The following is a 14020-nucleotide window of genomic DNA, read 5'->3' on the forward strand; positions in this document are numbered from 1 at the left end:
GAAAGGAGACACTGTGGCCACCATAACCGTGAGAGCAGAGAAGACAGAGATGTGACAAGAGGGAGTTAAGGCAATCCTAGGGTTCAAATTTCTCAATCAATGAGGTGGTGATTTTACTAGCTAAAAGTGGGAGAGATGGAGATCAGAGATCTGAGAAGAGGCAGAAAGTGAGCTGTCTAAAACACGTGTTCTTCGGCTTTGCCAGGTGCAAGTGAGGCGACCGCAAACTCACGGCACCCACCCGGCCAGCCGCAGGGATGCCTTAGCAGGGCTCGGCGTCCCTGGGCGACAGGAGAAAGGAGGCAAACAGGTGCATCTGGGGCTGGAAATTTCCAAACAGGAATGACGGAAACCAGAGGGCAAAATAACTTATCTAAGACCTGCTCAAGAGTTCAGTGGAAAAGACAGACGGCGGCGTAAGATAAAGAGAAGGGAAGTAGGAAGGGTAAAGAGGGATCTCGGATACTTTCGCACTCTGTCGTTACCCTCCTTCCAGCACTGGGTGGAATTACCTTTGAAAATGGAGTGAAGGAGGGCACACGTGACTAGGAGCTGACTTCTGAGGTGACCCCTAAACCCCTGGAGAGGCCAAGAAAATATTTCCTGAGTTCTGAGAGGTGTCAGGAACTGTTCTAAGTGCTCAGAATCTGACGCTGAATCAAACAGATGTTGTAAATGCCCTCGTGGGGCTCCTGCTTTCCCGGGGGAAGATGGACACAGGCTCCAGATTACAAAGAATTGATCAGTTCAGTGAAAGTAGGAGAGAAGTGTCCAAACTTTCTGGAATCCTCTACAGTGGACGCCACCTAGCTGTGAACGATTCCCTGATTTATGTGAGTCCTGGTCAATATCAACTGTCCCAAAACATTTGGATTACTGTGCTCGAGAAATATATGTTACTTTATAACAGTTAGCTATAATTTATTGAACATTTACCATGGGTCAGGCAGCCCTTACCATGGGTAACATTACCTCTATACTCCAGATGAGGAAATTCAGTTCCAGTGAAATTACTGGATCAAAGATCACTTTGTTGGTTAGTGCTAAGGGCAGGATTCAGATCTCGCTGTGTGTCAGCCTGACCTCTCTGTTCCATAACATGCTCCCTCTTCTAGTCAGAAGATTAAATTTGGACAAATATGGTAGCATGGGAGCTTAGTTCCAGAAAGCTGCCGAGATTGCTTAAAACGACCAGGTTTTGTTGGAAGTGCCCCTGGGAAGCTTCCAACCCAATGCTGTCAGGACGATGGAAAGAACTCATTCCACAGGAAAAGAAAACACAGAATGAATACTTCTCTTCTACCCCAAAGTGCCACGTTCTGGGAAAGATGTCAAGAGTCGATTTGTTGAATCTCTGGTGTCAAATAAATCGTGATTTTTTTGTTGTTGTTTGATATAGAGTTATGACTAGATGTTTTTCACGTTTTTCTGAAAAGTCCTTGGGGGTCCGCATCTGTCTTTACTTTCTTATAAAGCCCTAACTGTGCTTTGAATGAATACTACTTAATGTGAAGTCAAAACTGACTTTTTCAGCTACTGGATATTTCTTTTCAATTCAGATTCACGTTCACTTTCCCTTGAGTCCTTAAGATATTTCCAAACATATTTTGGCTAACATGACTTTGGAAAGACTCCTAGAAAAGATTCAATCTTTAAGGGCCAAATCATCTAGGTTTAGGATACTTTGTTTAAGTCAAAGACTAAACTTAAAACAGCTTTGCTCTGGTTTTTTAAAAAATGTGTACCTCTGACTTTGGTAAATTAAAAGGTTTCGGGTAATAAATAATTCCCGATTTGTTCCAAGCTGGGGCTACCCACACGCACACACCACGTCCCCTGCACGTGTATACTTCAAGTGTAGAGATGAAAATGGGAGAAAAGGTTTCATTCTCTCACCCTCACTCCTCATCCAACCTGCTGTCCTTTAAGAAAAACCCTACACTGTGATATACCATAAAACCAGAAGAGTATCTTCAGGATAAAATGTGGAAGAGGTCTTAACACCAGACGTTAGGTAGAGAGATATTACTTATACATGTACTTTAATTTATTTATTCCCCAAGATGTATGTGTTTGAGAAAGAAATGGGAAAAGATTGTTATTCCGTCATTCAATAGATAAAGCTAAATGCCAAGCACTTAGTTAAGTCCCAGTGGAAAACACATTTTTAAAAAAAATGCAGGCATTCTCAAAAGAGAATGCACCTGGGGCTCTGGAATGCAGGCCTGGGGGTGGGGCTGATACAGGCTCCAGAGAAAGTGACCCTGAGGCTGAAGTTCCTTGGCCACGTGAAGAGGGGCTATGAATGGGTCCAGGCAGGTTTTGTTTTATTCTTAATCCTCACCTGAGGATATGCTTATTGATTTCTTAGAGAGAGGTGGAGGGAGGAGAGAGAGAGAGAGATTGATCAGTTGCCTCCAGAAATCACCCCGACTGGGGATTGAACCCATAACCTTTTGGTGCTCCAACCAACTGAACCATCCAGGCAGGGAGGGTCCAGGCAAGGGTTCCACCTCCAAGAGCTTGAAGCACTTGACGATATCACGGGAGCCCAGCTAGTGAAAGCAGAGACACTGACCTACAGGTGAGCAGCGACTCGAGAGAGAGACTGCAGCGATCGGGGAGGGTCTCAGCAGTCACATGGGGACGTTGGACTTTATCCCCCATGGAAACCCACCAAGTGTTAAGCTGGGGAATGACAGAATGAGATGAGCACTACCTTCGCTGTAGTGAGGAGGTTGGAGGAGGACACCCAGGGTTGGCCGTGGGTATGGCAGTATTGGTGAGGAGGGGCGGTGCCAGCTGGGACTGGGGCGGTGACAGCAGAGCTGGAAAGAGGGCAGGCTGATGGCTCTTAGGAAGGCTGAACTGGCTGAGCTTGGTGGTTGACTGGATGTGGGAATGAGGGGAGAAGGACAAGGCAAGGATGTTCCCTGGGTTTCTGGCTGAGCAACTGAGCGGATGGCGGGTGTCCCGGAGGAAGGTGAAGGTCGGAGGTGGAGTTTGTGCAGATACATGACTCTGTTTTGAATACGCAGAATTTGAGACTCCTGCTAGCCTCATTCTTTCTTCTCGCATTCCAGTCATTCCAAATAGATAAGGTCCTGCATTTCTCTATTCTAAAGCATATGAAGAAAAGGGTGGAGAGGATCTTGGAAATTCTGGAGTCTGATCCCCTTCATTCTCTACATGAAAAAACTGAGACTCAGGAAAGTTAGGGGACTTTGCCGAAGACACGAAGACACGGGGGACTCGCATCCCCTAACCCCGCAGGCCCCTCCCAGCACCCGCTGAAGCATGCTCTGTGTCCTTGCTTTTCAAGGGTTTCAAAATCTTCACTTTCCCTGAGCAAGAGACCAGCCTCCTGAAGGTATGCATTCAAACACGAGAAATTTTCAGCCTTCTTACCCACTGATGCCTCCGAATATAAAAACCACATACTGAGGAAATGTAAAAATAATGAGAAGCAGTTGAAAAGTTTCAAAAACAGTTTGAGTTCAAAAAAAAAACAACAGTTTAAGTTGGTCTCAGGTCCAGTTGCTCATAGGAACCTCCTGTGAGGTCATTTCAGTTTTCATTATGATTACTTAAAAAGTAATATAAAGCATTGGGCCCATTATTATTTACAATATGAATTTTTAAATATCTATCTCTAATGTATCACAGTTTCAAATATTTGTCACATGGCCTCCTATGTAATTTCACTGTTTTAACCAATGTTGACAGGCATTGTAATTTTTTTAATTGGTCAAAGAAATAAAACCTATGACTTCTGTTCACTGCGTGTCCATTTTCATAAGCTGTTAGAGCAGTATAATATTTAGTTACCGAATGGAAGCAAACCCTGACTCAGCGTAAGGAAGTAAACAGACACATAAGTAAATACAAGCTTACCTGAGGCGGGAGTCCTTGAAGGTGTCCAGATACGCGGGGTAGCTCCATCCGACTCTGCTCCCTTTACATCGGAGCTCCAGGGTCTGCCCAGCCGTCAGACTCAGGGTAGCAGCTGCTTTCTGGAAGCGACCTTTATCCATCACCTGTACCATGATGGACTGCGTCTTCGGCGGTGAATCGGCTGAGTCCCTGTCCTTGGTTTTAGGACTTTTGGGCTTCACCTTTTTGTTGGTGGGCTTGATTCTGTTTTCTCCCGGCTCCTTTGGACTCTTGCTCTTGGGAGGGTGCTGGCCAGTCACTAGTACAAATGCAAAGAAAGAGCAATAACATACCCCCAGGGGATTTAACACCTAACACACATCACTTCTCAATACCCTCCTCCTCGTGTGTCACAATTATTTTCATTAATAATCACAATTTTCTTGGTTCACTCTTTAGTTTTAGAATAGGAAATTACTGAAAGTGAATATATTTCAGGTTCAAAGGTTTTATTTAAATATAGTTTACACAGGAACTAATATTTGCATGAAAAAGGAAAGTATTTTCATTTCCAACCAACCCAATAAAAAATGGGCAAAGGACCTGAATAGACACTTCTCCAAAGAGGACATGCAGATGGCCAATAGACATATGAAAAGATGCTCAGTGTCACTAATCGCCAGACAAATGCAAATTAAAACCACAATGAGATAGCATCTCACACCTGTCAGAACAGCTATTATCCATAAATCAACAAACAACAAATGCCGGTGAGGATGCGGAGAAATGGGAAGCCTTTTGCACTGTTGTCGGAATGCAGACTGGTGCAGTCGCTGCGGAAAGCAGGATGGAGACACCTCAAAAAATTTAAAACAAATCTGCCTTTTGACCCAGTGATGCCACTTCTGGGAACATAGCCAAGGAACCCAAAACACGAATGTGAAAGAACATAAACGCCCCTGCGTTTATTGCAGCGTCCTTAACAATCACCAAAATGGGGAAGCAGCCTAAGTGTCCATCAATAGATGAGTGGATAAAACAACTATGGGACATTTACACAATGGAATACTACTCAGCCGTAAAAAAAGAAAACTTTACCTTTGTGACAGTATGGATGGACCTGGAAAGCATTATGCTAGGTGAAATCAGCCAGTAAGAGAAAGACAGATACCCTGTGATTTCACTCACATGTGGAATCTAATGAACAAACTGAACTAACAAGCAAAACGGAGGCAGACTCATAATGAGACGGCAGGGTGACAGCTAAGGGCCGGAGGAGGTTAAAGGGCGGGAAGATGGAGCAAAAAGAGAAAAAGACTCATGGACGTGGACAACCACGTGTTGATGGCTGCGGGCTGGGGGATACAAGGGGACAGAATGGTAATGGAAAAACACATACACTAAAGATTAAGTAAAAAATATGCTGTGTTTTCTTTATCTCATGACAGGACTTCAAGCTATCAAACACGGCGACTGCCTGTAAATCCTACGGAATTCAGGCAGCCAGCACAACTTGTCCGACTTGTGAGCTACCGGACCCTTGAAGCTGTTCTCCTACTCAGGAATATTTAATGACCTAATCATGAATATCACGCATCCAAGTATGTGCTATTCTCCCCACAAAGTTATTTAACCTTTGGACCAAACAGGCCCACCAGTCAATCCATAGAGCTGGTCCAGCTGCTTGACCATGGAACTGCTCCCCAGCTCACAAGAATGACACTAAGTTCAAGGAGTCAGATGAGTGACCCGACAGACACCCAGGCAGTCCCAGGACTGAGCGACTCCCAGACCCCTGGCTCCTTTTCAAAGAACATGGCTCTTCAGCCTAACTATGTAAATTATTTCTTTTTTTGAAAATTATTTATTTATTTTTAGAGAGGGGAGAAGAGAAGGAGAAAAAGAGGGAGAGAAACATCAGGATGTGGTTGCCTCTCACGTGCCCCCTACTGGGGATCTGGCTTGCAACCCTGACTGGGAATCGAACTGGCGACCCTTTGGTTCGCAGCCCACACTCAATCTGCTGATCCACACCAGCCAGGGATAAATTATTTCTGAGTATGTAAATCATATGCCCTAAAACATGTAAGAATTTATATTGTAGATAAATAAAAGTGAAAGCCCATTCCCATGGCATTTTTTTTGAGACGACTGCATTTTATAATAATAAATAGGTAGTAAAATTCACAAACCATTAAGTATTATTGCTTTCAGGTCCTGACTGCCACTTACCAGCCACGTGACAGTGGGAAGTTACTTAGCCTCTCTCTGCCTCAGATTCCTCATCTGTGAATCGAGAATTCTACGGTGCTAATGACTCTCTCGTGGATCCTTGGGAATAAGTGAGTTAATATTTAAAAATCCTGGGAACAGTGTCTGACCCACGGTAGGTGACAGATGAGTGCTGCTTGTTTTGTGGTCACCTTATGATACTGTCTCATGGTGAGCTCTGTGACAAATGCATGATAGAGGCAGAGTCACTATGATTCTTCCTAATATACAGGTGAAAACAAATCGAGATCAGACAGGCCAGGTGGTTCACCCCAGGCTCCCCAGGAAGGTGGTGAAAAGCCAGACCTTCCGACTGCAGGTCCGGAGCTTTCTCTGGCTGGAGCTGTTGCCTTTCAATTCACAGAGAGACAAAAATACTGTAGTAGCTTCACTCTATTTGCACAAAGCTCATGCACAGGGCCATTGCCTAAGTGGTTTCTTTGTTTGCTCTGTTCCGGGCTTTGACAACGAGTTCCAAGTCAAACAAAACTTGACGCCAGGGATGAGAACACAACCTCCCTGGAAGGGCTGGAGATGCTTTCCCAGGGCATACATTAGACTCCCCAAGCGCGGGCACGCCGGGCAAAATCCCATCTCCAAAATGAATGAATAAATGTTACAAAGCTGGAGAAAGGGCTGCGATTGTTTACCATCAACGGAGGATTCAATTAACCCTGGTTCAGTAGACGTGACCTGACTGTGAACCTCTCTAATGCTATAGAACCGTGTGGGAGGAGAAAATGCATTCATCCAAAGAACCCCTGACTGCTGCTTAGATGAAAACTACACGTGAACAGTTATTAACATCAAAGCCACGTAGCTGTTTGGTGTTTGCCCCCCACAGGCAGTGAGGGGTAGCACACAAGCCACCACACTACCCAAGTGCTGAGCAGCTCGTGGGGTGCATACGGTGAGAGCCATACCTCTCTCTCAGTTTTCCATTCCTCAAGAAACACCCAAAGGAACATAGAGACTATTTCAAGACCAACGCTGAGCAGGCGGGAAAATGCTGACACTTGGAAGATGAAAATGCAAAAAGATGAGAGCCTTTCCTTCCCTACTCCTTCCGACAATCCCACTCCAAAAATCCCATGTCTGAAAGCACTGTTTTCTCTCTTTTTTAAAAGATTTTATTTATTTATCTTTAGAGGGGAAGGAAAGAAGGACAGAAACATCAATGTATGGTTGTCTCTCGTGAGTCCCCTGCCGGGAACTGGCCTGCAACCCAGGCATGTGCCCTGACTGGGAATTGAACCTCGACCGTGTGGTTCGCAGGCCCGCGCTCAATCTACTGAGCCACACCAGCCAGGGCACTGTTTTCTTAAAATAGCCATCTCTAAGAATTAGATACTTCCATTCCAGGGTGAAGACCTTACTTTGAAACATTTTCAGAATCTCCATTACAACAAAGTTGATCACACTTCTTTTTCTTTGTTTTAATCGAGGTAATTTTGTATCAGTGTGTTTGCTGCAGCTGCACAACATAATGATTTGATATTTGTACACATACTGGGAAATGATCCCTCCTCGGCTGAAACACCCTTATTCGCTTGGCTCCCAGGACCCGGCACTGGCCTGGCTTTTCTCCTGTGACACAGACCGCCCTTCCTCTTCTCTCTTTCCTGCCTGGTCTGAGTCCCAAGGGCTTTATCCTTGCAACTCCTCTCAATCGCTAATGACACTCAATCTCCAAGCGGACTCGCACAGTCCCCTGGGCGTTGGCAGCATTTATATGCTGAGAGCTGCCTTGTTCCTGTCCTGACTTTGCCTCTCAGCTCTGGGTCTGAATCGCTTGCTCAGCACCGCCCCTTGGAAAGCTGGCCGGCAACTCCAATTAGACATGTCCACACCGACTCTGGATGCCTTCAGAACACTCCTCCCCAGTGTAGCTTTATCAGCAACTCGCTTCACCCAATTTCTCAGGTCAAAAACTTCAGAGTCACACGTGATTATTTGCTTTTTCTTCTAAGGCACGTCCAATCCAGCAGCAAATCCCCGTGGTTTTGCCTTCAGAATAGACCCTGAACTCAATCTCTTCTCCCTCCATCCGCTGGGACCACCCTGCACCAAGCCACTAGACCATTAAAATTGCCCCACATGTAGGCTTCTGGCCTCCACCCTAACACTGCGAACTCTGGAAACATAAATCAGATCCCAGGCATGCCTGTGCTCAAGACTGCCTTCAGCTTTCATCTAATTCGGCTTCCATCTGATTTAGAATAAAGCCCTCAGTCTTCGCGGGCCCCACAAGGCTTTGCCATTCCCTGTTTCATACCTTGTGGCCCTCCAGCCACACCACCCTGAGGCTGTTGTGTCCCGGGTGCCCGTGGCCTGGTGTCTCTCAGACAGCTACAGCCCTTGCTTCCTTTGGCTCTTCTTTTCAAACCATACTCACACTCCGTCTGCAGCCCTGTCCATCCTCTTTCCCTGAGTTATGGTGTGAATTGTGTTCCCAAAAGGATATATTGATGTCCTAACCCCTGGTACTGGTGACAGTGACCTCATGTGGAAATAGCATCTTTGCAGATATAATCAAGTTAAGATGAGCGCATTCGGGTGAGCTCTAATGCAACATGCTGGTGTCCTTACAGGAAGAGAAGACACACATAAACACATGTAAATGAGCCACGGGAAGAGAGAGCCACACAGGGAGAAGGCAGACAGGTGACCGCAGAGACGGAGACTGGAGTAATCCCACTGCAAGCCGAGGATGACTGCCACCAGCAGACGCTGGCAGAGCCCAGGGAGGACACCAGTCAGAGTGTCAGAGGTGGCCTGGCCCTGCTGCCCTCTTCAGTTTGGACTTCCGTCTTCCGGAACTGTGCAGAATAAAGCTCTGTTGTCTAAAGCCACCTAGTTTGTGCCACTTTGAGACAGCAACCCTAGGAGATGCGTATACCCCAACTGGCGATTCTTCATGCCCCTTATCACTTCCCAAAATGAATCTTTACTTTTTATTCTTCCTCTGTCCTCCTCATGAGATCGTGAGCACCACAAAGTGAAGCTTTACTACTTTGTGTGGGAAAAGCCATGGTTCCCCGGGACTCCTCACAGCCCTCTGGCCAGCACACCAGCTCTCTCTCTCACCCGCCAACTTTTCTCTTTTCTGTGTCCAAGGTTCAGAGATTATTTTGTATGTCAAACACACAGGCCCAAAATCCTAAATGCTTCCAAACATCTGTGGTTTGCACTTGTCAACAATGAGAATTTTTTACAACCCTTCTCTCATTCTGAGAATTTCTGAACTAACTTTTACCCTCTTTTCCCAAGGAATAAATGGAGACACAAAAAAACCGATAGAGCCCTGGTCAGAGAATCGCCACCAGAGTTGCCCTCCTTACCCTCACGTCATAACGAATCTATTTAGTCCTCCTGGAAAGATAACTTTTCCCAAGATTGCAAATGAACCCATGTTAGACCGAATCAGTGTTGATCAAGATCAACGGAACAGCAGCAGCAAATCGATACGTGGGCTGCATCGCTTGCTGCTGACCGTGGATAAAAGGCGTAGGTGATGGGGAGGTGCTGAGTGCCTGCGACCTGACACGTGGTGCTGTGAAGTAGCAGCACCAGTCAGGGAACTCAGCTCCACTCAGATGCCCAACATCATGAGGTCCTGCGGACCACGGCCACTCGGAGCGGGACCTCGGGCGGTTCAGGGACTATTTTCACGCCTCACTTTCAAGCTACAAGAGTAATAATATATGTCCTTCCAGCTGCCACTGTTCATCAGGAGAAAGAACACTACTTCTAAAAATGTAAAGCATTTTAGAATTAAGCAAGGCACATGATACTGGGTTAGAATTAGGCCAGGCAAACGGAGCAATATACCCCATACAAGCTGTTTTCTAACGGGAGGCCTCTCCCAGGAGTGATCAGGAAAATGGACCAGCAGTGGGATACACTGACTCATGATCTTGTGTCTGCAGTTGGCCGGGCCCCTCATCCCAACCTGCCAATCAGAGCCTGGCACTCTCATTGGCCTGCTCCTGGCCCCAGCCAGACACACCATAACTCAAAACAGAAAAAAAACCACCCCAAATAGGTTTAGGAACACTGTTACATAATTTAATGAGGCAGATTTACTTTTATAATTATGTATTCAATATTTTAATCGCTGTCTAAACTACATATTTTAAAGCCCCAGTACTATTGTCTCACCTAAACTCAATCAATTATTTCTTATAAAACATTTAGCCTGCGTTGAACTTCCTGAACGTCTCATAAACGTTCATTGCTGGTGTAAATGGCATTTGACTCACACAGTGCTCACTGGGTCAGGTAGTTTGTAATGGTTCCTGTCGTCTGGGCGCACAGTGACAGGAAAACTCCAGGGGACAGAGGCTGGCCCTGTTTCCTGGGCTTCCAAGGCAGGCATCTGGGTGAACTGTATAATTGAGTGAGTGGGCTATTGGAAATTATTTTGTCTGGCCATCTCCTGCCCTGTTAAACAAAAATGCTGCATTTCCACCACCTTAGCAACCAGGAGCGTCTGAGTTTCGCATTTTACAACATGAGCTCGTGCCAGCTCTGGGCAAAGAGTACCTACTCACCACCCAGCCCCCCAGTAGAAACACTGCCTGCATTTTTTTCCAGCAAGACTCCAGGCTTAAGGATCCTCATGCTCAGCGTCAAGTCCTACAACCACCGTGAACTTTGCAATCTAGAAGGTATTTTCTTGGCAAACGCTTCTGGTTTCCTGGGAAAGAAGGGAGCTGGTCAGGACTGAGTAGTGGATAGAATGTGAGCCAGGTTGAGCTGGCTCCGGCCTGAGGTTACATAACAGCAAAGGCGGCTTTTCAACCAAAACTAAGCGAAAGTTGTGGCTGTAGCCGAGGGATTCCAAGGAAGGGTTCAGGATGCCAGGATGTCCCCAGATGCAAAATGTACTGTACAAATCACACCAGTCAAATAAATAATGGAGCCAGCGGGACAAGTAAACGCCAACAGTGATATGGATAGAACACATAAACAACACATTCAAACGCACATAAAAATAAAGCCGGACCCTTTGGTTGTGAGTCTACAAAACAGGGTGGGCCCAGGATGAGCACACTTCGGGGAAAGTAGAGCCACAAGAGTCCCTTGTGCCCAAACACGCATTTTCTTGATTTCCCATCCACTTAGTTCAGAAGTATAGTTAACAGCCGTGGGGTTCTGATTCCTTTTGAGGTTTAATCCATAGAAATATCTGGTCTCAGACTTAGGAAGATCTTGTGGGATTCAAGCCCTTAGATGGTACAGGAAATAAATTTGGGACTGTGGCTGGGAGGAGGAAGACACTTCAAAGTTTGCAAAAGAATCAGCAATCGCCTTGCTCAGGTGGCACCGGCCCTCGAAAGCTGAGATCCCCGGGCGAACGCGGAGGCTCCGAAGTGGAGGCCGGCCACCGTTCCGCGCCACCTCCCAGACCGACACGTTGACACTGGAGGCTGGACCAGGCGCTGGCTGGGGATGCTCCGTTTGCCCGCCAAAGGCTTTCTGGGAGCGCTGCAGCGTTCCTGCTGGGGAACTACGAGTCGGGGTAGCTGCCACTGTCCCAGGGTGCCCAGAGGAGGGGGAGAGAGGGAGACCCTACTAGGAGGGGGCAGGTGCACGCGGCAGGGAGTAACGCCAGCGCGGAGCCTTGGAAGGTCAGGAGTTGGAGGAAGAACTGGCTGAAAGTCAAGTGTTGGGGGATCCCGGCTACAGTCGGGGCGCAAACTTGTAGCCCCGCACTCTGAAGCACTCACCATCCTCTAGCGCTTCGTGCAGGAGCAGAAGACCAAGCAGCAGCCAAACCTTCATCTTCAGGTCAGAGGGTCGGGGCAAAGGTGCTGGGAACAGCGGATCCGAGGCGCGAGGACAGCACAGGGCGAGGGCAGGGGCGCGGGCAGGGGCGCAGCGGGTGGCGGCGGGCGAGGGGCGCCGCCTCGGGGCGGGAGCCACGGCGGGTCGGGGCGGGCGCCTGGGACGCCACAGCTGGAGGATTCAATTTCACGAGGAACACAGTTTTGGGGAAAAACTTTTGGGATTTTTTTTTTTTTAATTCTGTGTTATGTGTCCTCTCCTGCCCCCTGGCGGAGCAGTGAAGCGCAGCGCTTTTTTCTGCAAGGGGAAGAAGAGCTGAGGGCGAGATGAGCATGGCCAAATCCTTCCGCTTCTCCAAAAAGGCGTTTTCTCAAGTTCACCAACTTCAAGAAGGCCCAGCGCAATTCTGCGGGTACCTTAGAGGGTCACACTTACCCGTAATTGTTGAACTGTCTCCCGACCAGCTCAGGCAGAGCCTTAATGCTCTGTAGACAGTGCCCCCTATTTCATTCCCAGAAGGCCTATATCACTTGTGTTCACTGCCAAGCCCCTTATCCTCAGTTGCTCTTGAGGGCTGTGCCAGGGAGCAGATCCGGGCAACAGCATCAGCGCCGCCCTGCCCCCAACATCCTGCCCCCTCCCTCTCCCCCACACCTCTTCTGAGTTAAGATCAGAGCTCTGGGCTTCCCAATGTAACATCCATTTTCTGCCAGGAGGCTCCTCAGTTCTAGCCCGTTCTTCCCCTCTCACCCTTCTGTGTGCTTACCATGAAGCGTGCTGAGGAGGTGATTAAGATGAAAAGGAAGAGGCATTGCCAACCAAAACGTGATTAAAGGCTGAACGGTGAGGTATGGGCTATGAATATTGCAGAGGTTCAGAGAGACGAGTTCAGGCGAGACGAATGAGGGGAAGCCGCCGAAGAGTAGGGCTTGAATTTGGAGACCAGTGACAAGGTGGCGGGCGCAGAGTGTGTTTTCTCCGCTGTTGGGCCATCCCCCCGGGAGAGCATGCGCTAAGGAGCAAAGCCAGCACTGGCTCAGCTGCTTTCCACCCCCCCGACCAGATTGGAAGGGCAGATTCCCCGTGGGACTCACGTGGGAAAGGAGACTGAACTGACAGTCTGCAGCTGTGGGCGGGGTGGGGCCGGGGTGGGGTAGAGGACTTAGGCCTCCACGTGCCTCTCGGCAGCGAGCCACCGTAGGTTTCTGCGCTTGCAGACTGGTAAGATCAAAGCAGTTGGCAGGCCAGTGTATTCCCCCAGGTGGGGAGCACGGGCTTGCCTCCAGGCCAGTTCACTTAAACGTTCCAAGTAAAAGCAAGCACCATTGGAGAGAACCTGTTCTCCCTGAACACCCGCGGCAAGAAGTGCTGCAGCGTATGACAAACTAGCGCTTAGCAGCCCCTTGATGCCTGAGGAATCGAGAGTTCTATTTTCCACAGCCAGCTCTGGTCCTAGCTTCACCATTCCTCGTTTTGCAGGGGAGAGAACAGTCACCTGGGAACATGGAAGTCCCAAGTTCAAGTCCTGTCTCTGCCACTGGCTCTCAACAACTCCCCAAACTAAACTGTGCCCCCTAGATGTCTATTATGTGTTCCTTGTTATGGATATAAGGGTTAAGACATCATTCCTACTGTTGGGGAGTGGACACTGGCCTTGGAGATAAGCATTTAAAAAACTAGTCACACTCACGTCCTAGGGAGCATTCTGAACAAAGAAGTCCAGGAGCACGCACAGGAGTGACCAAATCTGCACGCACTGCTCCGCACTGAGATCCCTTTTCATTTTATCACTCTGGGTTGATGCCTGGGGCACATCACTCCTCACAGTCAACAGGTCCTCACAGTCAAGGAGGGTCTGTCTGTCCCTCCTTACCATCATCCCTGGCCTCCCTGCCCACGTTCTCACTGTTATCTTCCCTGATGGGTATACGGCCACAGCCCCCCACGGGTCTGTCTCCCTGCCCCTCCTTCTTGTGCCTCAACCCACTTTTCCCAACAGTTAGATCTGTCCTCAAATGAAACTCTAAAATATCTAACCCAATGTAAACTGTGTAAGTCTCCCTAGCAAGGACGAGACTCCGGAATT

At 47.9% G+C, this 14020-nt stretch overlaps 1 protein-coding gene across 2 annotated transcripts in view; it reads right to left on the minus strand.

The window, feature by feature from the left end:
• PDGFRL (platelet derived growth factor receptor like) overlaps positions 1–12151 on the minus strand; it is a 34945-nt gene extending 22794 nt beyond the window's left edge. The window contains exons 1-2 of one of the 2 annotated variants that reach the window (XM_037055256.1): positions 11877–12150; positions 3895–4192 (exon numbers count right to left, since the gene is read on the minus strand). In XM_037055256.1, coding sequence (XP_036911151.1) covers positions 3895–4192; positions 11877–11931 — 353 coding nt within the window. In that variant the 5' untranslated portion in view covers positions 11932–12150. Of the gene's footprint in view, positions 1–3894; positions 4193–11876 lie in introns of both variants that reach the window. The other variant, XM_037055257.1, reaches the window with a different exon arrangement.
• Between the last annotated feature and the right edge of the window lie 1869 nt (positions 12152–14020).

This window comes from Sturnira hondurensis, unplaced genomic scaffold (genome assembly GCF_014824575.4).
Source record: "Sturnira hondurensis isolate 20B ecotype Veracruz unplaced genomic scaffold, ASM1482457v3 Scaffold0008640, whole genome shotgun sequence".
NCBI classification, from domain to species: domain Eukaryota; kingdom Metazoa; phylum Chordata; class Mammalia; order Chiroptera; family Phyllostomidae; genus Sturnira; species Sturnira hondurensis.